The sequence below is a fragment of the Salarias fasciatus genome, chromosome 4 (assembly GCF_902148845.1).
Source record: "Salarias fasciatus chromosome 4, fSalaFa1.1, whole genome shotgun sequence".
In the NCBI taxonomy this organism is placed as follows: domain Eukaryota; kingdom Metazoa; phylum Chordata; class Actinopteri; order Blenniiformes; family Blenniidae; genus Salarias; species Salarias fasciatus.
Window position 1 is genome coordinate 13,271,517 of NC_043748.1, and position 27,471 is coordinate 13,298,987.

At 43.4% G+C, this 27,471-nt stretch overlaps 1 protein-coding gene across 3 annotated transcripts in view; it reads right to left on the reverse strand.

The window, feature by feature from the left end:
- Positions 1 to 4,984: 4,984 nt before the first annotated feature.
- Positions 4,985 to 27,471, reverse strand: part of usp43b (ubiquitin specific peptidase 43b) — a 66,240-nt gene continuing 43,753 nt past the window's right edge. For all 3 annotated transcript variants that reach the window (XM_030089734.1, XM_030089736.1, XM_030089735.1), the window contains 10 exons: positions 22,659 to 22,821; positions 20,160 to 20,271; positions 15,999 to 16,102; positions 13,835 to 13,912; positions 13,618 to 13,747; positions 9,818 to 10,148; positions 9,550 to 9,708; positions 8,996 to 9,169; positions 6,831 to 7,925; positions 4,985 to 6,273 (listed from right to left, as the gene is read on the reverse strand). In XM_030089734.1, the coding sequence (XP_029945594.1) occupies positions 6,263 to 6,273; positions 6,831 to 7,925; positions 8,996 to 9,169; positions 9,550 to 9,708; positions 9,818 to 10,148; positions 13,618 to 13,747; positions 13,835 to 13,912; positions 15,999 to 16,102; positions 20,160 to 20,271; positions 22,659 to 22,821 (2,357 nt within the window). In that variant the 3' untranslated portion in view covers positions 4,985 to 6,262. The remainder of the gene's footprint in view (positions 6,274 to 6,830; positions 7,926 to 8,995; positions 9,170 to 9,549; positions 9,709 to 9,817; positions 10,149 to 13,617; positions 13,748 to 13,834; positions 13,913 to 15,998; positions 16,103 to 20,159; positions 20,272 to 22,658; positions 22,822 to 27,471) is intronic.

The following is a 27,471-nucleotide window of genomic DNA, read 5'->3' on the forward strand; positions in this document are numbered from 1 at the left end:
AAGATCAACAGATGTAGCTTTTATTTTCTGTTTGTTTACACTGCTACACTATTCCCACTTTACAGACGGTCTATGTCACTGAAAAGTCGTTATACTTTCAAGAAAGTATCAAGAATATTTAAGATCAAACTTTGTTTCAATCAATCAAAATTTATTTGTAAAGAACTTTTCATATTCATAAAGAAAAGAACACAAAGTGCTAAACTGCAAAATCAGTCATAAGATCAAGGTGAGATATACTTTTTTTTTTATGATTAAGAATTTACGGGGGTTGATGTTTGAAGACGAAGCACACAGGCAGGTGGCGGGAGTGAACAGACCTCACAGGCTACAAACACAACAAGCGTGAATGTAAACTCAGAGACGTTCATTATCTCTTGGCAGTCCTGTTTGAACCTGGATCTGTACGGCCAGAGTCTGACACAATTTCCCTCACGAGAAGATTTGACCGTAACGTGAGGCTCATTATCAGGCTTTCTCCTGAGCTTGATGCTAATGTATTCATAATGATCAAATGTGTTGGAGAGACAGAGAGGATATGCAGGACTGTGGTCCTCAAAGTCCAGGATCTGACACCCTTCTAAGGAAAATAAAATAAACCTGAAAATGCAGAGGGAAGAGCAGGATCTTCTTCTAGCTGCAGATTGGAGTTTTGGATCCAGTCAGTCAAAGTTAAAAAGTTGGGTTTCTCAATAGTCAGAGATTTCCAATGTAGACTCTCGGTATCGGTCAATGAGACTGACACAATCCTAACACAGAATCCGGTGAGTGGTGTGGTGGAACTCAAACTTCTGATGGAAGCATCGAAGGTCGACTGGGAGGCTCGCCATCAATTGGATCACTCATCAGCTTCATTGGACACGAGAACAGAAATTTTTTCCAAGCATCACAAAAAACCTGACCTGTATTCAGACAACAGGTTCACAGTCCCATTCCAAATGCATAGAACTTCTTCAAATTAGGGATGCAAATTATCGAGTAATTCATTTATCAATAGTTGTTTCATCTTATGATCGATTATCGATTAATTGATAAGCGGCAATTTTTCTGCAAAGCTAAATTTCCCTCTGAATCAATAGGTTAATTTCTACAAAAATGCTGTCTTTCTTATGAAAGATAAAATTCAAATCATATTCCTTAACAAAAGATTTATTCTTAACAGCAGGGAACAACCCATTCACAAATAGAACAATGCAATAACAAGGCTAATTTAACCAAAAAGGTTCATATGGTCTTCCAAGTGTAATCCAAATCGAAGGTTCTTTTTCACAGACTGGTGTGTTTGTTTGTTTACCTTTACTGACGGTTTCGACAGCTGTCAGCCATCTTCCTCAGAGTGTTGTCACTGATGTTGTGACGTATCTTGTCAGCTGATTTAAACAGGTTTTGGCGCTATTCTCCCACTAGTGGAAGCGGGAGAACAGCACCATCTGCAGTCTGACTTCTTGAGTACAGCATCCCAGGTGTATGAAAGCAAAAAGGCCCCCTCATCCCGGTTAACTGTCCCGGAGGCACGTTTCCGAATTTCAATAGCCTCTTTTATCCAGCGTCGGTGTTTATTCTCTTCTGTCCCGATGACTCTCACTCCATCCCAATCCATAATGTGATTTTCTCTTTTGCAATGATCCGAAATGGCCGACTTGAGTTGTTCCTGTTCAGCTTTTCTTTTTGTTGCTCGTGTTAATGCTGTTGTGGTTTGTTGTGGTTCCCTTTTGATTAAATGATGAAGCATTTTCACAGAGCAAAATTATCATTAGGTGCTCATTTCAGTTAAACTAAGCAAATAAACATGATTTTTTTCAATCAATCCATAAATGCTTCCAACTGCAAAACATAATTCAGAAACAACTTAAAATGCACAACACACCCTTAACTGTAGCAAACACGGTCACCTCCAGATGCTTCCACATAGCATGATATTTCCATACACTCTCATTGCAACACGTGGAGACTAGCTTACCGAGCGGTTTTCACAGGTTGAAACGCGGCCGAAAAGTGCTTCACTGACGGTTCTCCTCCCTCTAAAACGGGATTTTTAAAGCATGGTATCATGAACTACTTCATTCCTCAGTTTGACAGTAAAATATTCCGTTTTCATACCTTTTTTTCCGTCTTTTACCCTCATGAGGAAACGAGCTCCATCCATGCGAGGTCAAGTTGCTTCGAGGGTTGCGGTTGCTTCTCTAGGGAAGCGTACTACTTCCGGTCTCACAAAATAATTTTCCGGTTTTTCAAAATAAAATGCAAAATACGTATAAAACATAATTAAATAACGGTCAGAAATGAATGAATTGTTTTTATTAACCCTTCTGCAGGTGGAGGTGGTAGCTGGATGGCCACTCTTTGGATGTGGCTTCATTTGTTCATGTTCAAAGTTTTTAATCAAGAACAAATCAATGGTGTCATTATGAGTTAAGTCATTGTAAGTGTAAAGCTAGTGTTACTCTTGGTTTATAGACTTTGGCTCACTGCCCATTTCACTTAATTTCCAATGTCCCTCTGCCTTTATTTTATTTTGGTTAATGCAGTTTATTTTGACATAATAAATAAAAGTGAAAAACTACTTCAATCCAAGTGTTTGTAGAGGACTTCATACTGGAAGCAGCATCATTTAAATTTCAGACGTGTTTTAATTCAATTACGCCCCATGCTGATAAAACCAACTTTGTGAACTCGGCAAACTTTCACAACAAACATTGACTCGGCGCCTGAACGAGCATGGAGCTGCATTCCAGCCTGCTAATGACGCCTCTCTGCTGGTTTGTTTTACAGAAGGCGGTCCAGCTGAGATAACTCTCTCTGAACTCCATTGATCCATTTCCAGAAGCAAACTCAGATTTATGTGGGTGGAGGCACCTTCAAGAAGAACCTCAACACCCCGAGCGGTGAGAGTGCGAAGATTGGTTTTTATTGACTGTTTTTTCGCCTTTTGGTCTGCTTTGTTCCAGACTACTGTTCACTCTCTCTATGGTTATTGAAGGTTTTGTGCATTTTCAGTGGCTTCGAGCACCGATGTCATGTAAAGAGACAACAAAAACACAACTAACGTTTTGCATTCTCATTCGAAAAACTTGTGTAAACAAGGCCTCAAAGCCACAACCGATTCGACGCAATTTGACCGCGTCCGTCCTTTCATGAACACAGCGAACCGTCATCCATCAGAAGATGAAAGCTCCAACCATGTTTTTATGAACAGGATGATGAGTTCACTTAACTGAAAAGGCCTCAGTTTCTCCAGATTTCAGCGTCGGGATGCAGTGGAAGAAGAATTTCACATCCTGGATGTTCAGCTGACAAATTTGCAGCAATTGCTCAATGCCTTCATGTTTTCATGAAGCAGATCTTGGTTCATATTGACGTGCAAGCATCCTCAGCACGCTATTAACCAAAAGGGTCGGACTCGCAAATTAGCAGGTGTGTGTGTGTGTGTGTGTGTGTGTGTGTGTGTGTGTGTGTGTCAGCACTCGACTTCCACTTCTTCTCAGAAAAACAACAAGCCACTGGTATCGTTTGACTTCTGCAGAGTATCAGACACACTCAGGTAAAAAAAAACCCAAAAAAACAAAAACAAATCACACCTGTGTTGAATCGCAAAGAAAAGGTGAGATGCCTCAGGCTTTTGGAAATCATCCAACTGCACTCAGGTCGTTTGTGAGAAAAGCTGTGTTTAATTTGCAATCCATAAACCTTGCAGTACATTAAGCAGACATTATAGACAGTCTGATGTAAGAACTCTTGTGTATCGTGCTTTAATTCAAACCTACTCCGACCCGATGCCGTAACCTCTAACACACACTTTTAATCTGGTACTTAAATTACATAATTACAGGTACAAAATGTAGACTTTTAAAAAAGTTAATAAAATATAATCTAGCCTTTATTCCCCCCAGTAATGTCTCAGACACTTCCTTCTTTTCTTCTCGCTTCATTTTGGTACAGAGTGTTGTTAAACAGTGACGTTATAAATGGCACAACATGAAAATGTGAGGACAGAGTGTAGAAAACCAAGCTCAGTAACGACGATCAGACAAATTCATGATACAAAAATGAACGAAAGAGCCTCTGAAATACCACAACTGAACTCAAGAATCTATGTTCATGCTCTCTTTGAGTTCAACTACTCCTCCTCATCCAGAAGGAAAACGGAGTGTGATTCTGACGGACGACTGTGAATTAAATAGACGTTGTGCAGACGGAGCGTCAGCTGCTGAGTCTGCGGCTCGTTGCTGTAGTTTCAGTGAACGTGAAGCACGCTTATTAAGAACTGTGTCCCCACGGCTGCAGAGAAAGACTGAAGGGCCCGTTTCAAGGAGTATGTGCTCAAAAAAAGAAAAAGAAAAAAAAAATCTCCATTAACTTCCAGTGACGTTTACAAGACAAAGCCTGGATTCTTTAGTCCTCAGTGTTATCCAATGCAGTTGGATACTTTTGATGTTAATCCCATTAAATATTTTGGGGATGTCAATTTGCAATTTTTCTTGTTATAAAACATTAATGAAATGGTTTAAGTTCCTTATCTTCATATCCTTTTTAAACTATTTTTATCCAGAGTATTTATTTCAGTTGTTTTATTTCACCATTTCAGTTCTTTTAAATCTTTGAGTTCCTCATTTTTTTGAATCCATGAGAATATTTGCACATTTTTGTCATGATTTAAAAAAAAAAAAAAGTTTTTTTTTTGTTTTTTGGTCATAGTTGCATTTTAATATGTTAACTTACTTAACTTACTTTTAGAACAGAGGTTTAAAAACATTTGGCATGTATTTTGCACCAGAAGGTTTTATTACAATATCTGATTTTTATTTGTTTGGTTTTGTGAAAATGTTGAGTTTTTCATCAGGTTTACTCTGTGCTGCAACAAAGAAAGTTTACATTTAAGGGCTATTTTGGTTCTATTTTACCAACTCGGCCCAAACTGGGCTGCATGAAGCTCCTGAACTAAAATGTGTTTGACACCCCTGCAGTACAGGATGTGATTTTTTTCCCCCTTTCCTATTGTCAAATGTGTTTTTAATTTAAATTCTAAAATTGTCTTTTCTTGTGACTTTAATTTGAGATCTTATTTCAGGTTACTTTTTATGTACCGTGTCTATCTGAAAGGGGAGAAATGTGAAAAAGATCTTGGTTTCTGTCTCCGATACTCATTCATGAGTAAAAACTGAAAGTCAGAGAAATAGACACTCAGAGAATTACAATTTGTCACGTAATCAGAGACCAGCAGAGATGGGAATACTGAACGTCGCCTACACTGCTGTGTGGCCTGACAGGATGCTTGAGACATTTTTAAGTGTTTGTCTTTTTCATATGAAGCCAAAACATTTCAGAACTTGATCAAAAGGCTCATTAAAAGATGGTCGACACGTCAACAAATCTTACCATGCCATTCTCACTCTTACCGAACATCTCAACATTTTTTAAACATTATACATCTATAAACACATCCAGCCGCTCGGCTGGTTACAATTTGTTGATTCCACAGTTGCATTCCTCACAGCTGACTGCTCAAACCTGACAGAAAAGCAAAAAAAAAAACCCACCATAAATATCAGCATGTATGAAGGTCATTCTACAGAAACGTCCTCTGATGTGAAGTGAAACTATTTGGAAATGCAACAAAAAGAGTCAACGGAAGCCATCAGTCACATTTTTGTTTGAAATGAAGGGAGTTAGACCTTTCACATCCTGTATTAGATATCATCGATACATTATTGCAGAATCAATGACAGGAAGCATCGTTTCCGAATCAGAACCTGTTATTTAACGTCTCCACCGGGGGACGTTTCTGTAGAATCACTTCTTGTATGAGACATTAAAAGAAAGCTTCAAGGTCTGCGGCAGCCTGTTTACAGTGTAGTTAGTACTTTTTGCAGCATTTCAGAACAATCTTACATGTCTTAGCCCGATATATGTAAACCGCCCACGCTCTCTCATTATATAACTCTTTAAACGAATATTGGCTTCATAAAAATCTATGTGTCGCGAACTAACGTGATGCAAATCCATCCAGCACTCCGCACTTCATCAGTGTCAAGCCTAAAGATAAAAAGCACAGCCGACAGTGTGAAAACAAAACATGGGTGACAGTAAAACATCGTACAGCAGTATTTTCCCCTCGGTAATTCAACTCTGCATAGATTTTAGTTTAAGACACACACAGGTAGGAACTTATAGCAGTAGTATGACGAGAGAAGGGGGATGTCATTTGAAGCGACGCCTCCTGCGGGTGGGCCGGCTGCGAGCAGACGTCCTGGTGTCAGAGCGGTCACAGAGGCACTTGTGACAAAAAAAAACAAAAAAAAGACATTAGTGAAGCTGACGATTGACATGCATCGCAGTGATTAAGCAGTCATGATAGATGAGCTCTGCAGCAGTGACAGAAGTTTACCAGAAAAGTAATTTAAAAATGGAGTTATTTCATGAGAATTTGCTCCCATACTGAGCAAATCTGCTCTCTCTATGTCTTTAAATTCAGGAACATGACTTTGACAACACAATCAACGCATTTGTTACTGAATAACTGCTCAAGAAGTTTTTTCAATTGACTGAAAATGCTGCAGCGAGAGTTCGGACAGGAGATCACACCACTCCAAAATCAGCCTCTCTTCAGTGGCTTCCCATTGAATCTACAATAGAGTTTAAATACTGGCTCCATCATGTCTTAAGGATCACCAGTGCTTGCTGGGATTTTTGTTTTTCTCTGCGAAAGTAGACAAATGCGTTGTTTCTTATCGTAATAAAACCGAACTGATGTCCATGTTTGATTGTTTGCCTCGATCTGATTTACTCTGGTCTCTCTTCTGATGGGACGCCCCGGTCAGCCCTCTACCTACCCAGGGAGGTGGTGCTGTATCTCGTCCGCTGCAGAGTGGAGTAGCCGGGTCTGTCCGACGCCAGGACGCGGTGGGCCGGGGGCGCGGCCACCTCTCCGTTCCTCTGCAGCGAGGCGCACCTGCGGAACGTCAGGTCCAGCTTGGTCTGGATGTTGCTGGAGCTGTGAGCGCGCTTGATGTCGACGGGCTCGTGATGGCCGGCCTTCCCGTTCAGCAGCTGCGCCTTGCAGCCGTGGCTGTTGCAGCCGGGGACGACGTCGGCCCGCCGCGCCTCCAGCGCCACCGCCGTCAGCGTCCCGTTGGACAGGGACAGCTTGGCCAAATCACCGCTGGCCAGCTTTCCCAGGTGTCCGTAGCCGTTCATCCGTCTGTCCTGCCCCCTGCTGGGCGAGCGGGGGGAGTCTTTCTTCAGGAAACCGGGCCTGAAAAACGACAGGAGGCTGTCCTGGCTGCGGCCTTCGTGTCCGCTCTGACCTCTGCGGTCGTCCGGCTGCAGCGCGTCTCTCTGAGCCCTGGAGGGAACCGCTGCCGCCGCCGCCTTGGTTCTCCTCAGAGTGGAGTCTCTGCTCGGAGGCGCGCTGTGGCTGATGTGTCCCCCCAGGATGCCCCCCCTCTGGAGGTCCAGGGTCCGGCACAGGTCTGGCCTCGCCCTCTTGGACGACCGGTGCCTGAGGCACTCGTCGTCTCTGGCCTTGGCGCCGCCGCCCTCGGCGCACGCTCTGCTCTGCCCCTCGGGTATTTTGGGGGAGTAACTCACGTCGTTGCTGAGCCGGTCGGTGCAGCTGAGGCTGCTGCCGCTCGGTGAGCTGCAGTCCTGTCCGGCGTCCAGCGCCCGTCCGTGGGCGCTCCTCTGCGGCGGCGTGGCCACCAGAGTGATGATGGGATCTTTGGTACATCGCGGCCGGCGCCCAGACTCCAGGTACTCCACCAGCTCCCCAGACTGGGCCTGGACCGAGTGCTTGATGCGGTCTCTGGACCCGAAGGACCACCGCAGAGGGAGGACTTTGTTCAGGCTGTCCTTGGACTTGGTCGGCGACCTCATGCTCACACTCCGGCCTTGGCTCCCTCGGAAAAACTGACTGGTTTCAGAGCCATCTGTGGAGGAAAAGAAGGTTCAGCTGCATTTTAAAACCATGTGTGGAGTTTGCATGTTTTACATGAGTGTGTGGGGTTTTCTGACAGTACCCTGCTTTTTGTCTAACGAAGCTCAGAACAGCTCGGATAAAAAGAGTCTACAGATAAATGGATCGACGCATCCTGATTCTGACAACTTCAAACAAATATCTGTAACCGGGACGAGTCCTCTGGGCTTTGTCAACTTTACTTTTAAGACCATTAGGATTTAGTTTAAAATGAAAAACTGTTCCCGTTTTGGTTTGATGTAAGACTTCCTAAATGTTCAGGGTTTCCTCTTTGCCGTGTCAAATGTTTTCTGAGGGCAGAAGCTTTGGACGGGAGTCAGGTCTGCTGGTTTATTTATGAAGCACAAGCAGAGATTAGCGCTGTGGATTATGTAATCCTCAAGTTTCTACCAGTTTTTGCCAAGAAATGTTACTCCTGAGTGCTAGTTTCAGTAGAGGAAACTCCATTTAGAAAAACTCCATCTCTGTGTTATTCTCCTTTTTTTAGCAATACTATTTTATTGACTTTTCAGAAATTGTTGGTTACAAAAATTACTTCCTCAGCATTGCTCAACATTTTCAGTCTATTTATTCATTTACGTGTTTATCTAAAAGGGCTTTTGATTATTCAAATGCTGCCATATGCGCTACTTTCCAAACTTGGTATTATGTATTTACATCACATTGTTTTAATATATTCAGGTTAATGTCCAGCAAGAAAAACATTTTTTTTAAAGAAGCACAACGTACAAAATATAAAGTATCATTTACAAATAAAATATTAAGATTGTGTACATTTAATATAACGAACATGCATGGTAGAGCAACACAGGGATATAGTTAAAGGAAATCAAGTGAACTGATGTATTTGTGAGTCAACATAAGAAATGTTTGACAGGAAACTACATTTATTATAGAAACTGCTCTATACTGACTTATTTATATGCAACAGGTAAGTCATATTTTCTGTATTTTCACTTGCTTGCTTCTATAAATGAATACCAACCAACCGACAAATCAAATCATGCTGCTGTCAATACCTACTTGCTTCCACCGTTTTGGATAGCTCCTCTCTGAACACTGGCAGCTCAGGAGACTCTGGAGGCTGCGACGACTCCAGATGTCCAGGTATGGCTCCAGCCGACACCACGCTGCCCCTCTCGCTGCCCCCCGTCAGCCGGACCAGCCAGTGGTCCGACGTGGACGAACTGGTTGAACCTGGGAAGAGTTTTTTCCACCGCGTTGCGTATCAATGAAATACCCCGTATTGAGTCACAGATGACTTCAGTCAGCGAGAGCAAAGGAACAATCTGCAATCAATCTGTGGAATGAGAAGTGTGATTTACAGGGCGTCCTCATCACTTCCATTCATCAGTAAATGCTGTAATTTGGGGAAAAGCATGGTGAAGATCCCTTTTTGTGACTGCAGCTAATGGAGAGCTTCCATTCTGCTGCCCTCAATCCGCAGTCATTGTTAATGAGAAGAGGCACACTGACTCTACTGACCGAGCTGTGGAGAACGGTGAGATCGTTTCTATATCCGATGCAGATTTCCGGCAGAGAAAAGAGCCGCGGTGCAGAGAATCGACGGGTCTGACCTGTGAGCGAGGAGCTGGCCGACCAGAGGGGGATGGTGTTCCTCCTCTGGTAGAAGAGGATGTAGGCGCCGCGCGTGCACACCTCGGCGTCCGGGACCGGCTCGGTGCTGCTGTCGTCGTAACTGTACCACTGACCGTCCACGGAGTTCCTGCAGAAGGCTGCAAGAGGGACAGAGGACGGAGCAATGGAAACTCTTTCGGCTGCTCGTGCATGTTCGTCATTCCCATGAACTGAAGACGCAGGCGATTTCCCCGGAGCGGGTCAGACCTGTGTAGTGTCCGCCGTGCATTCCTCCGTGGTGGTTGCACACGGCGTACAGGTCGTACAGGAAGTCGGGGGGAGCCGCGTCGGGTCGCCTGGGGTGCTTCCACCCCGCCTGGGGCGGCGCCTGGTTTCGGTTCACCATGTGTGGCGTCATGTCCAGGCCCGCCAGGGGGAAGTGCACGAACGTGGTCAGCTTGTTCCTGCGCTCGCCCACCTGCCTGAAGCGCTTCAGGTGCAGGATGAGGATGTCCGGCAGCGTCCACAGGCTCATCTTCACCATGCCCTGCTGCAGCTGCTTGCAGTGGGGGCACTTCCAGGCGTCGTCCGGGGCCAGCTGGCGGTGGAGAAACAAAACAAACACTGCTGACAGCAGAACGTTTTTCAATGCTTCAAACTTCTTCTCCAACAAAGCCCGAAAATCACACGCTCTCCATCATCTCTGAGAATACTGCTGTTGCCATGGTTACGGGTTTTGGCTGCGATTACCATCTTTAAAATAAGGAAGTAATGTGCTGCCTTTCACTGCGCGGCGCTTCTTCCGTTTTTCTCCATCAGACGCTGATTGAAACGTCAGAAACTGGAAGGCCACATCACAGGTGAGGAGCAGAGTGGCGTCCAGGTCACCGGAGCGCTTTTACAACCGTAACGCATCAGTAAGCACAGCGGAGAGTTCCTGCTCTGCAGAATAACCTCGAACATGCAGGTAGAGTGAGGAAACAAAAAAAGTGAAGGAACAGCCTCATATTGGTTGAAATATGAAATAAAAGGGCCTCATCTGGTCGGTGGAAGGTGTTCAAACCTTGTTCTGCATCAAACTATTATTGTTATTGTGTTAGATTGTCTCTTAATTCCTTCTATTTATATTTTATTCTTGTGCCTATACTGTTTCTTCTTTTGTCTATGGCTGCACCTCCACCAAAACAAATTCCTCCTTTAGGCTGCTGTACTTGGCAATAAACCTGTTTCTGATTCTGAAGAAGCTGAAACAGATGTGCACTAATGCACCCTCACACCTTCAGAACAGATGCTGGGTTTTTGAACTGTGCACTGACAAAAAAAATATATATACATACACTTTTTTACCAACAGGATTCTTCTCAACTTCACATCTACACATTATTTATCAATGCTTAGTTTTTTGCATAGTGAAGTATACACTTGCATTTTGTACCCATACTTTCTTATTATGTATTTATTACATAATTCTATGGTTCAGTGTTGCTCATAGAGTATGAAGTATTTTTAAATTGTTGCAGATAATTCTACATATTCAGCTCATATAATCTGACATCATACGTATATTAAGGATGTAATATGGTGCAGAGACGCTGATGATTAAAATGACATGTTCTTTTTGGAAATGATGCTCTAGTTTTGCAGCTACATCCATTCTGTTACCGAACACCATGACCTTTGAGCTCATTATCAGCACAGAGCTTTTTCACTGCCTTTTGTGCTTTCATTGCAGTTTTTCCTCCCTGTAGATGATGAGTAATAACAAGATTTGAGGCCTGCATGAGCCCAAAATTACACCTGAGTATCTGTCAACAAAGCAAGAAATGTATGTTATACTCACTGAAAACCTGTATGATCCTAATGACGTGGACATTTACGATCATCAGTAGTGAATCTTTCATACAGCTATGCTTGTGTTGGCTTTAGAGCTTTAGGATATAAAGTCTTTGTTATGTGCTTTTTTTTTAGAATATTCAGGCAGATCTGAGATAAAATTGATTCACAATCTCTCTAAACAGATGCATCATTTAATTTATCATTATGCAAATCAATTTTCTTTAAAAAACAATGCTTCATTTATTACATGGATATTCAACATGTCTCTTCTAACTTCGCTCAAAGAAATGCAAAATCTTAAAATATTAAAACATTTTATAAGACCACGCTTTCCCTTATTTCTTAAGCTGAGGGTATAACTATAAAAAAATGCTCAAAAACTGTTTAGTTAGAATTAATATTATCATATACATGCATACTGAATCACTATCATTTGTTGCCTGGACGGAGCTCACAGCTCTTCCCTCATGGCAGCACTGCCACCTGCTGGCCAAACAGGAGAACTGCAGTAAAAAGTAATGAACAGCGGACTTCTTAAACTCTCCCACGCATTTTAAATGTTAGATATTTGGATAGAGAGGCCAATACGTGTGTTTCTTCAGGTCATCCTGTTACAGTCTGAATGTGAGAAGTGTCTGGAGGAGGGATTTCCAAACAGCCAACTCACACACACGCACCACACACACTTTTTCTTGTGCCAAGTGGTAAACTTTGCTCGAATGCGTCACTTCCTGATGTTATTTTTTCCTTCAAAGCAACACCAGTAAATAATAATAATAATAATAATAATAATAATAATAATAATAATAATAATAATAAACTGTCTGCAGACTAATACAGAATGTGAGCTGTGTTTAAAGTGTGTTTAATCCACTGATGGTGAGTGGATGAGTCGTTGCAGTCACATCACTCTTCTCCTCATCCTCCTGACAATCACACTCCACCCTGCCAGTTTCGCTGTTTGTGAGATTTCAGTGCATCTTAAGTGTTTTGGCTTAAAGCGCAGTGTGACACGATGTGGGAATGTGGGCTAAACATGGAGAAAACACTGAGAAAACCTATTAAAAACCCTGCTGGAGTGATGAATGGTAGCTTGAGTGACAATGACGGGGAAAAAAAATGCAGCACATTCTGAATACGTGTTTGACACGGTTAAAGCTACTGATACAGTTACAAAAAGTCTGCAAAGCAGAACCAGAGCAGCAACCAGAAAGCATTAAAATAGCTTCATTTTAGCGCCACAGTGACTGTTGATGAGACAAATGGACAGTTTCTACATGACGAATCAGTAACACTCACATGATGGCAGAAGCCTACTCACATGTCTCACATGCCCCCCCACCAAACACACACACACACACACACACACACACACACACACACACACACACACACACACACACACACACACACACACACACACAACCAGGTTTACCAGGTTCATTTTCACAGTTGTTCCCGTTTCCTTTTCACCACCCACATGTTCAGAGCAAAACACCTTTTTTTGAAATGAAAAACAAACACGTTTTCCTTCCACTTTCAGTATTTTTAACCAGAAATAACACAAGCACACTTTAACTGAACCAACATGTTAATAACCCATAATAACTTTATTGAAAAGCCATTGTTACCCAGGTGTTTGAGCCTGCTGCTGCAGTCAGCAGCAACTGTATATCGGCAGTATTAACATTTAAAAAGAATGAACATTCTGCACACTATTTTTTCTACATATGTGTAGCATATGCAAGAAGAAAAAAAATTAAAAAAATAAACTTAGAGCAATAAATTGTCATTAGATTTGATTGCCAACTGTTGAAGAATGTTATACGTATGACTCCATTCACCATTCAGCAGGACTTTTTAACGGGGGATTTGTGAGAACAAATGTCTTTAAACAATATATTTCATAATCAGTTATCACAGCCAAAGATATGATGCTTTTTATTAGAAACCTAATAATGTTTGATGGCTTAACCTGAACAAACAACTGCATTATACGTAATAATGACACATTTTATCAAGACAACTTCTCTTGACATTCTGTCCAGTCAATAGAACAAACCACTATAAACTAATTGGTCCAAATAAGGTTTCTTAATGAACCTAAAGTATAATGACACTCATATTTAACAGAGACAGTGTCACGGCTTATTATGATCATCTCTTTTTCCCACTTAAAAAACACACTGTGATCCACGCAGTGTAGAGTAGGTTGAGGACCGAGCGCCTACCTGCTCCTCTTTGGTGTAGAGCTGGAAGCATTCGTCCAGGGTGCAGCTGTACTGCTGGACGTGCTGCTGCTGCTGACTCCTCACGCTGTCCGCGTCCTTCACCACCTCCTCCTGGATGTTCCCGAAGAGGCTGCAGGCAGACAGACAGCGGGGTCGTCTCAAAAAAACCACAAAGTGACTAATAAAAAAGAGACTTGAGGCGTGACACTGTACCGACCAGTCTTTGACTCGGTGCTCCCACTCGATGATGAGCTTGACGTGAGGAGGACCTCCGGAGCCGCAAAGCTTCAGAGCTCTGGGAAACGCCACATGAACGCTGTCAGTTACATTCACAGGTAACACAGTCGATTTGATTCTTGTTTTGCAAGTACAATCAAGTTTCCAAGTTAGATAAAGCCTCAGAGACTGGAAGATGAATGGGTGAATACGCTCCAAACGTGTATTAAAGCTTTTTCACCACTAGATGACAGCATTACTGCAGTGCTGAAAACCCTTTATGGGCAAAATTCCTCATATTTGCTTGTTTTCAATTGTAAAGCATGCTGTGACACCAAAACCTCAGATTATTTACCTTGAATATTCACAGGTAATATTTAGTCAATAATACTGACCCATATATTGGGTCAATACCTGTTTCAACAGAGTTTTTAGGATTCAGTTGAAAACTCGGAACAAAACAGAGTGAAAAAAAAAAAAGTTTTTTTAAAAAAATCAGACGATTACAATGAGCCAATATTCGAATTCCATGTTTCAAGTTTTTTTGCAGTCAGAGTCAAATTTATTTAATTCTGTGCTTTCAGTGCAGAAAAAGAGTAAGATACGTTTACATATTTAATAAGAAGTATTCAGTGCATCTACTGCTTTTTACTGAGTGAAAGACAAAAAATTACAATCTTCTAAAGGACAAATCTGCATTTAACCTGGATTTCAGAGTTTTGTCCTGCAGACAAACAGTGCATACTTTTATATTACATGGACGACTGCACTGTGCAATGTCAGGAGCTTCAGTCATCGTTGGTTGAACTATTTCCTGCTGCCGCTTCTTTGCAGGACTCAATACACCACCTAGTGGTGTAAACCTGTACTGCATGACTAAAACAGGCTGAGGAAAGTTTATTTTGGTAGATATACTAGGACTTTTCAGCAGAACACTATTTCAGGTCATAATAATTTTCCATTAAATAATGTTTAATATTTATCACTCTAAAATTGCTTCATTGGCAGGAGGTGTGCCAGTTATTCGCTTTACGACCCTAAAAAATTAAAACTGGCTGTGTAAAGCAAACCCAAACTAGAGTCAATTTCAATGCTCAGTGTCTGTCTTTTCACCTCAACTGAAAGCATTTATCAACAGCATAACTTAACCTACTACCACTGATCAAGTGACTGAAACGCTATTACAAGTGGACAGACTGTAATCGAGGCTAATTTTTGCTGCAGTACATTCTTGTGGGTTGAGTCGGGGACAGAGCATATTTCTGAATCATTAGAGTTCAAACACTATCATTACAGGAGTTTCTAGGATACAGCGCGCCGCACGATTTGCATTTCAAAAGATTTGAAAAAGCATTTGCCCCCATCAGCCGCATTCAGCCAATGAATGAACCGTTCTCAGCGGCTACACAAATGGAAGTCTCTTCAAGAGCTCGCCGAAATGCCCGCTTGAATCAGCAATTCACCCCCGCAACGCAGAGACAGCAGACACGGATTCGTGAAAATGGAGAAAACGGCATTTTAACTTCTGCTGTAAAATCACTTCTAATCCCCGCGGTTACAAGGCGGTGCTTAAAAAGCAATTAGATTTCTGAACGTCTGCAGACAGATCGAAAAAAATGTCTTTTACAGCCGCGCGTATGTCGGTTTAAAGTCGCCAGGTTCTTCTCGAGGAACCGTTTCTTAGATTAGATCAGAAACAATTGAATTTAAATTACAATACTGATTAAATTAGCCAAATTGAGGGAACATGCAGTGTTGGGAATTACAAACATTGCACTAGTGATTTAACAAGTCGAGACCGCATTCAGGTTAATCTAATAATCCTGTGACCTAAAAAAAAAAAAAAAAGAAAAAAGAAGAAGAGGAATGTGGGGTCAGACAGCGAGTCGGTGACAACCAGAACTATTTCCTGCTTTCTGCACCTGCAGAAACAAACTTACTGCATGTCAAATATGATGGAAGAAAACAACTTTCAATGCAGGTCACTTCCATGATAATACCCAGCAATCGCCCAACATCCACAACTTAAAATAAATGACAGTTTTATATTATAAAGTGTCCAACAGTGAGGAAAAAAAAAAAAAAAAAAAAAGCAATTAACACAGCCGGCGTCTGACAGCGTGTCTGAGAGCTCCTGTCGTCCGGCCAGACGGAGTGTGTCTCACCTGTCGACAGCAGGGTGGTAGAGCGGCCGTCCGTCCTGAGGGGACAGGTAGCTGTAGAACGCAGATCCTCCCACCACACGGATGTTAAACAGCACTCTGGTGTTCTGACAGAGCAAACACACACACACACACACACACACACACACACACACACACACACACACACACACACACACACACACACACACACACAAACTTTACATTAAACCTCACTTCCTCTAACAAATTCAAACTTCTCTCTCAAATTCTCCTTGAACGCATTCTTTAAAAAAAAACAGGTTTGAAAAGAAAAATGAGAGATGTAATAAAGTACTGATGTTTTTCCCCTGCTCTGAAGAGAATGTTTATTACCATGAGCTCTGTTTGGATCGCAGGTGCTTTGGGAACAGAGGGGTGCTTTCGCGAAAAGAAAAAAAAGGAACTGATTTCCTCTTGTTGTAGTGAATTGTGGCTGCTGGCTGAGCTCAAACACCCACTGACTCCTGCAGAGAGAGTTCAGGCCAGCAGGAGCTCTGTGACGAACGAGTGGCAACGCTGCACATTTCTGGAAAACATGACGAAAATGCAAACAATACGTTCAAATGAGTGCCTGGCTTCTGCAGTACGAAGGGGCTGCAGGTCAGAGGAGCTGCCGAAGTGTCTCTGAGGCATGAAATCGTCCCTGCAGGACTCTGGCGGAATGCTGGACGACAAGAATAAACCCCAAATTAGTTTTGTTTTCGTTACAGACCTGCACGGGCTGCAGTGAAGGCCGTGTTTGCACATGTGGAGACCACACAAGGAGAAGTTCATTCACAATCTGATACATGAATCTGCATCTGATGACACACGTGCATCGTCTGTTTTCACTTGCTTCCCTTCTCAAGAGATGTTAGATGAAGTAAAATCCAAAAACACACACTAACGGGTGTCTGTGTTAAAAACTTTAAATGTGAGTGAAGGAGTGGAGAAATAGCGGCACAGTGCTTTTTTCAGAACACGGTTGATGACTTCTAGTGTTGAGTGAGAGGCGTGTGAAGAGCGGAATGTTTGCGCCTGACAAAGCAAAAGATCTCCAATTACTACCCATGCAAAGAGCAAAGTGTGTGTGTGTGTGTGTGTGTGTGTGTGTGTGTGTGTCCATTAAAGATAATACTTTCCCAATACTGAGCAAAATCCTGTCTGCAGCGTGTAAAATATAATTCTTTTTGACAAAATGTAAATCCAATCTTAGACTTTTTACACTTTTTTTTTTTAAAGAGTCTTATCAGCGCACTGAGCAAACAGTGTCTGATCGCTTCGATCCACAGACGCCGCTGTTTGACCAGAAATTGGACATTGTTTGAAACAAGAACGATGAAACGTGACCATAAAAATACATGATCACGATCACGCTGGATATCATGTGACAGTACACAACTGGACCAACATTTACCAGAAGACTGACTCAGTCGGTAACATTTCATTCGGGAAGCAACCATGTGTCACTTCCAGTTTTTTCTTGTTCCTTTAAAATTTCTAAAAACAATTCCAGAACTCCACTACTGGCAACAATCAGTCTAAACAACACTGAGCCTGGCGGCTCTTGTTTCATCTACAGTGCCACCGTCATGTGATCGGACTCCCAAAACGCTACCAAGGTTTTCAGTTTTCCTCTGAAAACGTTGCCTTAGTAATTCCATGGCTGCAGTCAGGCAGGATCATGGTCCTGCTGCACGATAGTTACTTGATGGTTCTGCCATGTTGCAGCCAGACAAGCCTTCGCTTAGGGTGAAGTCACCGCACATCACTCAGACCGAATTCAATTTTAAAACTATTAAACATTCATCAAAGTGGCGTTGATCAGCGCGCTGGAAAGTTTGCTCAACTTCATCCATTCGCCTCTTCAAGTGAAGACAGTGGCGGAGAGGCTACGCTTTTGTTAAATCCACATGTGCGGCATCATCCATTGATGCAAGGAAAGTACAGAGATCCTGTAGAGATGAAAGACTCGGAGCAAACATCTGCTCTGAGCGCCGCCGCCTCGCCTGGCAGAGGCGGGCTGAAGCAAAGTGATTATACTGTACCGGCTTGGTTTTAATTAAACGGCTGACAGCATGGGGGCGCAAAGGAGAGCGCAGGTCTCCAGCGGGGCTGCTGAAAAATGTTGCACCTGACGCGTCTCCTCCTCCCGCCCTGCCGACACTCAACAGTTTAGAGCCGTACGTCAGAGAGCGGCGCACAACACCACGCACAAACAGGGGGAATATGTACAGCGGCGGGCAAACAAGCGAGAAAAGGAGAGCATTTGGCTTCAGTAAAATAAATCATTGATTCCACTGGGACTCAGCGGGGGGCCATATAAGCTGGCATTCGGGTGGCGTTTCCGAGTTCCTGCTCCGATTTCAGCCATGCAGGGGAGAGCGAGCGGCTCCATCCTAATCAAGCCTCATTAGCATGGCCCAGCGCCTGTCACAGCAGCATGTATGCAGATATACCAGCATTAAATCAGTCGCACCTACAGTCGTAAAACTCCAGTTGTTTTGACCACAGAAATGAGGAGTTAATTAACATACGAAGCGGCATCCGACCCCGAGTGACGGTCTCTTCTATGTGGTTTAAAATAATGACGTGAGTAGTTTCTTATTTGCTTTCCAGAGGAGTGAGCCGACGGATACCACTGAAAACACACCGCAACAACCTGCTGGGACACGTCTCCCAAGTGTGAAACTCAAACCACAGGCTGATGTGATGGTGATGATAATGACGATGATGATGATGATGATCCTTCCTCTGGCAGGATTTCAATCCGAGCATCCATCAAAAAACAAAATCTGACTGCCGACGACACTTTGTAAAGACATGTTATTGCAACTCTAAATGCTGTTAAGTTCTGGATTAAGAGACATTTTTCTTTTCATTTCCATCATCTGCTTGTCTGCAGTTCTCAAGCAGCATCACAGAAGCAGAAGATGTTTTAACCATTATAATTAAAGTAAATTTTCATCATTTTTGAGCTTCTGGCTGCTGGTCTGGTGCCACCAGGTGAGGCGTAATCTTGAAATAACATTTCATATTGAAACACGTTGGCATGCAGAGCGTGAACGCACAGTGCACGGAAACATGATTCACTGAAGTTCATTCAGTTATTTTACCAAACTTGTACATTAAATTCATAATATATTTGCAGCGAGAGCCTCACTGTGTTGCTTGAATGAAGAAAATAAATGACTAATAAATGGATGCGTTCAAAGCCGTGTTCGGTAACCTCTCTTCACACCTTCGTCATCATTTTTACCAAGTTTTTATCTGTTGTGGTGAGAACGTCTACAGTGACTCAATGCTGACAGTGAAGGCGGCGAAGGGTTACTGAGAGAGTTCAGGAACAGGAATCGTGATCGGCCAAGAACACTTCACTCCTCCGGGAGAAGAAAAGGCCAAAAGTAACGTTCGCTGCACGAGAGGTTTCACTCGCCAGGCTGTTTTCCCTGCAACCTATTTATTCAATAACGGGAACCTAACGGCCTGGATGAAGGAGAGGGCGTCCGCGTGCGGTCGTGTCCTCGGAGCGAGCGGCGGTCGGCCTGAACCGGCTCCCCTGGCTGCAGTTTGCGGCTCCAGCTCGTCCCTCCTGCGAGACGCCGTGTCATTGTGCAGGCGGCGCTCTGCAGACAGTAAACCTGAGCGGGAGCAGGTGCGCCAGGCGGAGCAGCAGGAGGGAGCCGTGTCTCCGGCCGGTGCTCAAACCACGCCCGCCCACGCTCGCCCTGCAGTTAAATGCATGTTGCGGATGTTTTATTGCCGTGTGTTTTATTCCTCTGCCTGCATTTCAATCGGCGGTTGTTTTGATTCATCGCGCAGTGAACACAAAGAATCATGGGATATTTTACCCACATTGTTGTAGAATTTACAGTTTCACGCCCACATCGGACTGAAAGCGATCCCACTACCGTCCTTATGGCGGAAATCCCACCGCTTCAGCCGGCAGATGCTTGGAGCTGCGTCTAATATTAATTTCTGTCCCTCGACTGGATGAGCGCGGCTCGCTGGCAGGCTGGGATTATCCAGAGGATACGGGTTCAGGCATCTGCTGAGCTACGAAGTCAGCACCGAGTGCAAAGTGAGCTCTGCGTTTTGATACTTCATTTAAAGAAAAGAAGAAGAAGAAGAAAAAACACATATCTCCATCGTTCCATGTGATACCTGTGCCTGAGCGCCGTTGATCATCAGGTAGTAAAGCTTGCTGAGGATGCTCTGCTGCAGCTGGTCCCAGGAAATAGACCGATCCTCCCTCATGAGAAACGGAGGGCCAAACCTTCAACGGTAACAGAGGAGATCGGCGTCAAAGGAGGAGAAGTTCCAGCCTCGCAACATCACACCGCTTCAGACTCATCTCCTCATCCTATTGTCAGGCCAGTGATTATTTATTAGCATCATCAGTTCGAGCAGAATCCTCATTACAGCATTTCTATGGACGGACAGAAGGAGATAATGAGCAGAGGGGAAGGCGAGAGCGGTGAGACGTCCCTCTGAAATATTGCATCACGTGTCACGTTTATTACAATAACGTCTAATTGAAGGCGAGCCGCCTTTGTGGGATGAGATTCATTGGTATGAGACCGTGTGAGCGTGCATAATCACACGAAACTGGCCAGAGATGCACACAAAAAATAACTAATGGAAAACAAGCCCAGCTGTATGTGTAAAGCTAATATTTCATTTGTTGAAATTTGAGAAATTACAGCAAAGAAAAGAAGAAGAAAACAGTTCGTTATACAGTTATAAGCACAACAGTTTATAATGTAAAGTATACTGAGAAGAAAAAAACCAAAAACGTCATGTTTGAATCCATTCATCACTCTTCTATGTCAACTTTGCATCACGAGCAGGGAGAACATGCAAACTCAGCACAGTAACGGTCTCCAACCCACGGCATGGAACCTGCAGCGAGCTCCACCACACACTCCTAGTTGTTATTGATTTCCCACCTGCTTCCACACACCAGAATCAGCACGGCGGTGTGACAGATGGGGAATGTCACAGAATCAAGAAAAGCGATGCAGGAAAAAAAAACCAAAACACCGCCACCGAACACGGGATGGAGTTTCACAGTTTCTAGACAAACCCAGGAAAACTGAGAGTTTTCGCGCCCGCTCGCACCGATGTACCTGCGATGGCATCGAACCACAGAGAGACGCCAGCGTGTCGGCCCAATGTCATTTTCTTGGCACGGCTCGGCGCGGTCCTCCAGCTGTCCTCCGCGGAGAGAGCGAGGGAGGTGGGCGGCTCGAGAGGCGTTTGAAGGAGAAACTGAGACCGTACTGGACTTTCTGGCGAGCTCACCTATATTGATCTCTCTGGACGGCGTCGGGTGGGGGCGGAGGGGGGGTGGAGGGGGGGGGGGGGGGGGGGGGGGGGGGGGGGTCTGATGGATCTCTTTATCGTGCCAGATGTCAGAGTCCTGAGTTGTTTGATTTGAAGCACGACTCGCGGATTGAGATGAGCCTTTTCCTCTGAGTCGACATGACCTTGATGAGCGACATGACGATGAGGCCATGTTGAAAATAAGACTAAAATAAAGGTTTTTACATCAAATGAAACAAATAAGCAGCTGGTATTGATTGTAGTAATTAAAGATTACAACAGAAAAAACACAACCTGAGCGCAGTTTTGGTCAAAGTAGCTGAAAACTAATTTTCATCAGTCAAATAAAGTAAAATTACTCCTCTTCCAAACTCATTATCGCTCATTTAACAGCAGGTTATTTGAGGTGAAATTTAGATTCGAAGAGGGCTGTAGCCGTACTTCAACAATAAAGTATTTCTGTTCTATTCTCAAAGTAAATCTTTCTATTAGATCATTTATACAATTCCTAAAGAAGTCGTTGTTGAAAGTTGCTTCACTCAATCTATACAACTCTTTGGATATAAAACACAATTACTCAACCACAAAAGCAAAAACTATTTTGTGGCTTATAAACTCACTGTTTTGAACCATTCGGTGGAAGCTGATTGTTTTCTTTCTCTTGTTATCCAATCATTTTTAATAATCGTAACATGATCATTCTTCGATTCATCACCTATTGCAGTTTTTTCCTGTGAGAAAATGAGCTGCTTTACTTTCACCTCAATCGTCCTCGCAGAGGTTAGAATGAGGAACGAGCCACTTTGAATTGAAGCGGTTCAAATGTGGGGAACGTGAACTCAAATATAATAATCTACTAAGCACAGTAACAAAGTATCTGCAATCAAAATAAACCTGTTAGATTGATCAGTTTCCCAAAAATGTAAGACTTTTTAACACATAAGTTGGAACAAGTTTTAAAAAAATTCAGTAAGAATAACTCAGAGTGAGAAGTTTTGAATTAAAAATGTTGTTTTTCTGTCAGAATGTCAGCACTGTTTCAGGAATCACTCATTCGTACTGTATTCATGTGATTTCTGCTCCTCTGGCGAAAACACTTGTCAACATCCGGGGTATCAAACATAAACTCTGGAGGAGTTGACGAGACCTCTAAAAATAAAACCACACATCATCCTCCGGAGCCTTTTCCATCCTGGGAGTCGCTCTTCCGGCTCGGCGGCGCCGGTAATTCGTGAGGAGCTTGACGGATCTGCACTGCTTACCGGTGATTTCTAAGCGATCGTGGCAGAAACGCCGAGCGAGTTCAGGGTTCAGCGAACAGTCAATGGGTGTAATTACCGGACGGCCTGCTGGCCCGCTCCCGCGGCGTCGCACACCAGCAGCAGGATCTTGACGGGGACGCCCTGGTGGAGGAACTCCGACGACAGCGTCCCGGACGGAGGCAGCCGCTGACCCTCGGGCCCGGTGGCGTACGGCGACGACGGCAGGCTGTGGTGGTACCCTGGAAGACGGGGGAGGAGGAAAAACGCATTTCACGCTGACGCGTGGCACTTAGGGTTCTCCCGGAACACGAGACGAACCGATCTCTCGCGCGCGGGGAATGTCATCAGTGAACTTAACACCTCCGACGGGGAGGGAGAGGGAGAACGGAGAGACGCAAAGTGGCGAGACAGCAGCTTTCTATTTGGGGAGCGGTGATTCAGAGGGGAGAACAGATGGACCAATGGCTGCCTGCTCTCTCAGCAGGAGGCATTATCTGATGCAGCTTCTGCTCCACATCCTGTCCTGGTGGGGGGCCAAGCAGCACCGCCACTCTCTTGTTCCCAACTCCTTTTTTTTTTTTCTTCCTGCCAGCAGAGAGGAGTGTGACTGACTGAGCGAAAAGCCGATATTATAAGACTGCTGTGAGATGCTGACGTCTCTCCCACCCTCTCTCTCTCTCTCCTGCCGGCCCGAGAAGTTCACAGCGATAAATCACGCCGTAAATTAGACCGGCGGACGCAGACGCGGAGGTATTGATTGACCACCGCGGCCGCTCCTTCCCTCGGACCCTGACGTTTCATTAAACACCGCTGTTTGCGCCCGACGCACGATTCGTCACTGACAAAGCAAATGCCGGCGCCGAGCGTCCTGACTGGGGGTTCCACCGCCGCCACACGAGAGTGCACGAAGACGTGCACCGTACGAGGGGGTGGGCTCTATTCAAAACTAATCACAGACTCCATAAAAAGCGGCAAAGCTTCCACATTAAACTTCTGATTGCACTGTCTTGACCCCCCGAGAATGAATTTAATGATAAGCGCGGTCGGCTTTTCATTTATTAATGTCACTCTAATCAAGCAAGTGATAAAACTTGCTTAATCATGTGCTTTAATTTACACAAGCGGTGACCTCTGACAGTTGTGGGAATGATTTATGGGCGAGAAAAGCTCTTCTTGAATTCCCTGTGAGGCATGTTGGCGGCGCGGCAGTGAAATGCAGAGGTCACCTCTCGGCCCGTCCCTCGGAGATTTACACGAGGATGCCGGGGAGGAAAACTTACATCCCATCGCTCATTAAATCACAGTTTTTATTTTTTTTTTATTTTTATTTTTTATGGGAGCTGTCAAAAGAACGCAACCACTTCTGGATATATTTCCTCCAAGGCTCCTGTCACTGCTCTCCTGCTTCTTTTGAAAAAAAAAAAGTTTATTTTTTTCCAGGATGAATAATAGTAAAGTGTCAGCAAACGCCTGCGTTTTCACCTGTTCATATAGGAAAAAAAACTCCTCATTTGACATAATATCCAAAAAAATGCCCTAACACACCAAATTGCACGATAATATACTACATATTTGCATTTATAAATAGAAATTTGCATGTTTTATTGATTTATTTTTTGCATTCCACAGGTAGCAGGAGCATAAACAAGTGTGTTCCTATCATGTCTTTTCTCCTTCCGACCGCTCGTCCTTATTGTTTGTGTTACTGCAGAGAACAACAGCTGTAGCCGTGTATCGACACAAGATGAAATCAGCTCAAGTTAAAGAGAGCTGGGGGAGAAATAAAGCAGTATTAAAGGGGCAAGCAGACAAATACACCTCGTTTCTTCTCTCTACTAAGCAATTTGTATAAATTTTAAAGAAAGCATTGATTTTTTTTTTTAAAACAAATTTCGCTGTGAGTTAACTAGCATGAGAATTCAAAACCATGCTATCAGCACGAGTTGGTAAAAACATGAAAAATGCAACCATTTCTTTTTTTTGACATTTCACTGTATTTTACACCAGAAGGCTTCATTAAAATTGGCTTTATATTGAGATTGTAGTCATTTTCAGTAGCAATTGTTCAGTTTTTGTGAAAATATAGACATTTCCATCACATATAAAGGAAAATTGTCCATTTAAAGATTGTTATAGGATCAATTCCCCTTCAAGTCACGGATTGTACACATTTGTAAATAAGTTTTTCTCGGTAAAAGTCTCTCCAGTTACAAAGCGGACGCTACATGAGAGCTAACTTCTTCCTGTATGTCTCTCACTCCACTTCGGGCTGAGTCTGCTGTTTACTGGTCTGTTCCTCCGGCGGTTAACTGATCAGTCCGGTGCTCCAGAAGAAATACGAGGCCAGCTTAAAGTGAGGACGGGAACTTTGCTTCTGTTGACACTGTGCATTTAGTGCATTTACTTTCATGAATATGGATCATCCGGTGTGTCTCAGGAAGAAACTTATCCCGATAAATTAATGTACGAAGCACAATTTACGACACGTGAAATCATTTGCATTATTTATAATCGCTTTTGTTTTAGTGCATTTGAAAAGCTGGTGCCAGTCGGGCTCATCCTTTATGCTTTGTTATCAGGTATTTTGTGCCTCAGATTTTCACTTCCTGACAGATCGTTTCCCATTTTTCTTTTCTCGTTCCTGCCAAATTCAGATTTATTTGCTGTAACGCTCGGATGTGTTTGATAACTTCCTCCACCAACACATCCAGCTCCATCACATCGCTTCTTCATTTTGTTGTTTGTGCTCCGTTCAATCACTCCGTGGAGAATTCGAGCAAATCAACACAGGGACGATACATTTCCCAGCAGATTGTTTTCACGTCAACAGAATGAAGATCTTCATTTTAAATTCGTGACTTTTTAAAGTGAGAGGAAAAAAACTCCCAGTTGGAACAAACAAATATGCTTAAAAGCAGCAAATTGCTAAAAACGACATTCCACAATTTAGGGCCGCAAAATGTTTCTAAATTAAAATATTGGCTTGAATTCTGTAAAAGCTCTCATTGCCACATTGTATAAAACTACTGGGGAAACTGTCCAACAATGTAATGAGTTATTTTAGTGTTGAAAGCGTCAATCAGCTCCACTGATGAACCGACTAGAAGAGACAATTTGACAAACAAATGACTGAAACACAACAGCGTTTGTGGTATGGAAAGCTGAAATGTGCCACATCGTCACTTATCCAACAAATCTAACATAAGCAGCTGTAATGTTACTGTTTTGTTCTTTCAAAAGGAAATGTAATTTTTAGCATATATTGTCAATTTCGTGGCAAAAGTTTAAATTTCTTGTCAAGTAAAAGTGGTAAATTTATATTCCGACCCTCAGTTTGGGTCTACAGTTATTTATTTATTTTTTTTACAGAGTTGTTCAGCTCCTGTTGTAGGCCACCCAGGGTGGAAGATTAGAGAAATTATGCAAACACACAGTAAAAGCTAATTTTGTTTACCCTGTACACTTGATGATCCCGATCTCGTTCTCCAATTTCTGTGAGACGGCGGGAAGCCGCTGAACCCTCGGCTGCTCCGCGCCGTTTCATTGTTGAGCAGACACACAGGGCTGAGCCACGCCAAACACAATCAGACGACGTGGAAGCCCGTAATTAAACACCTCTCCTTCTGAAGGGATCGACTCGTCTCATTTCCCCCAGCCTGCTGCACTCACATTCAAGGCCTTTGATTAAAATGGAAAGAAGAAGAAAAAAAAAAAAAAAAAAAACGAGCTGCAGCCAAATAGCAGCTATGACTTATTTTGTTTGTTTCTCAGCTTGTGGCGGAAAAAACAACGATCTTCCTGCTTTAGACAGAATATATGCATCGTGCAAGGAGAGAAGAGGAAGCCTGCGGCGGTGGGAGGATGAGGTAAGAGATTGTTCCCGAAGAGGCAGCGGGGAGTTTGAGAGTTACGAGCAGAAAGGTCGTCCCGTCATTGGTTCGCCTTTGCTTTAATCCAAGGGTATGTCGTCTCTCTTTTCCATTCATAACACCTCCATACCGTACCTCGCGCGGCCTCCGGCCCGCCGCGCAGGTTTTAAATCTGACTTATGGCCGTGAGTAACCGTTACCTTGAAATCCTCCGAATAAATCAGTCAGATTCAATCAATCAGTTTGGCGTGTTTGCATGAAAGAGGAGACCGAACACACATTAGCGTGGCGGGACATCATAAAACAGGGCCAAGCTCACTTTTTTTTTTTTTTTTTTTTTTAATCGCATCTGCATTCGGTCGGACTCCGAACTGAACATGTGGCTTAATTCACTGCCGGAGGACATCATCCACACTCATCGAGTGTTTTTTTTTTCCAACAGTACAGCTCATAAAAATGTTTATATCTGATCTTAAATGAAAGCCCCGGCGAGATTTATGTATTTATTCTACGGAGCATCGAAACTGCAACACTCACTGGTTTTATTTTAATTTAAGTATTTATGGAAAAGTGATTAAGCGCTGCTCAAAGAGCAGACCTTTTAGATTCAGTAATGGCTGCGGGGGCATGAAGATCACATTTTTATGGCACCAGACCGTCTTAAAGCATAACAGATCATTGTTCACTGCTGGAGAGAAATAAACGCCATAAAGCTGCATTTTTATACATAATGCAACGCGCTGTATCCGTGGCATTACTTTTAACGGCCGTCTTCTTCTGCCGCGTTTTAGTTTTGTTGCATCAACAACTCAACAGATAATGTTTATCTACTGCAGCTGCACTGTCCTTTTCCACGGTCACATAAAATTGAACTACTGCGAGTAGATTAACAGATCATTTAGCTTCAGCAGACGGCTTCATATTAGCTGAATCTTGGCTTTAATCCAGCGGCCTCCCGCTCGGTTTACAGCCCGTTCCAGTGGTCACTGCTACAGCCGCCACGGATCTGCATCAACGGAG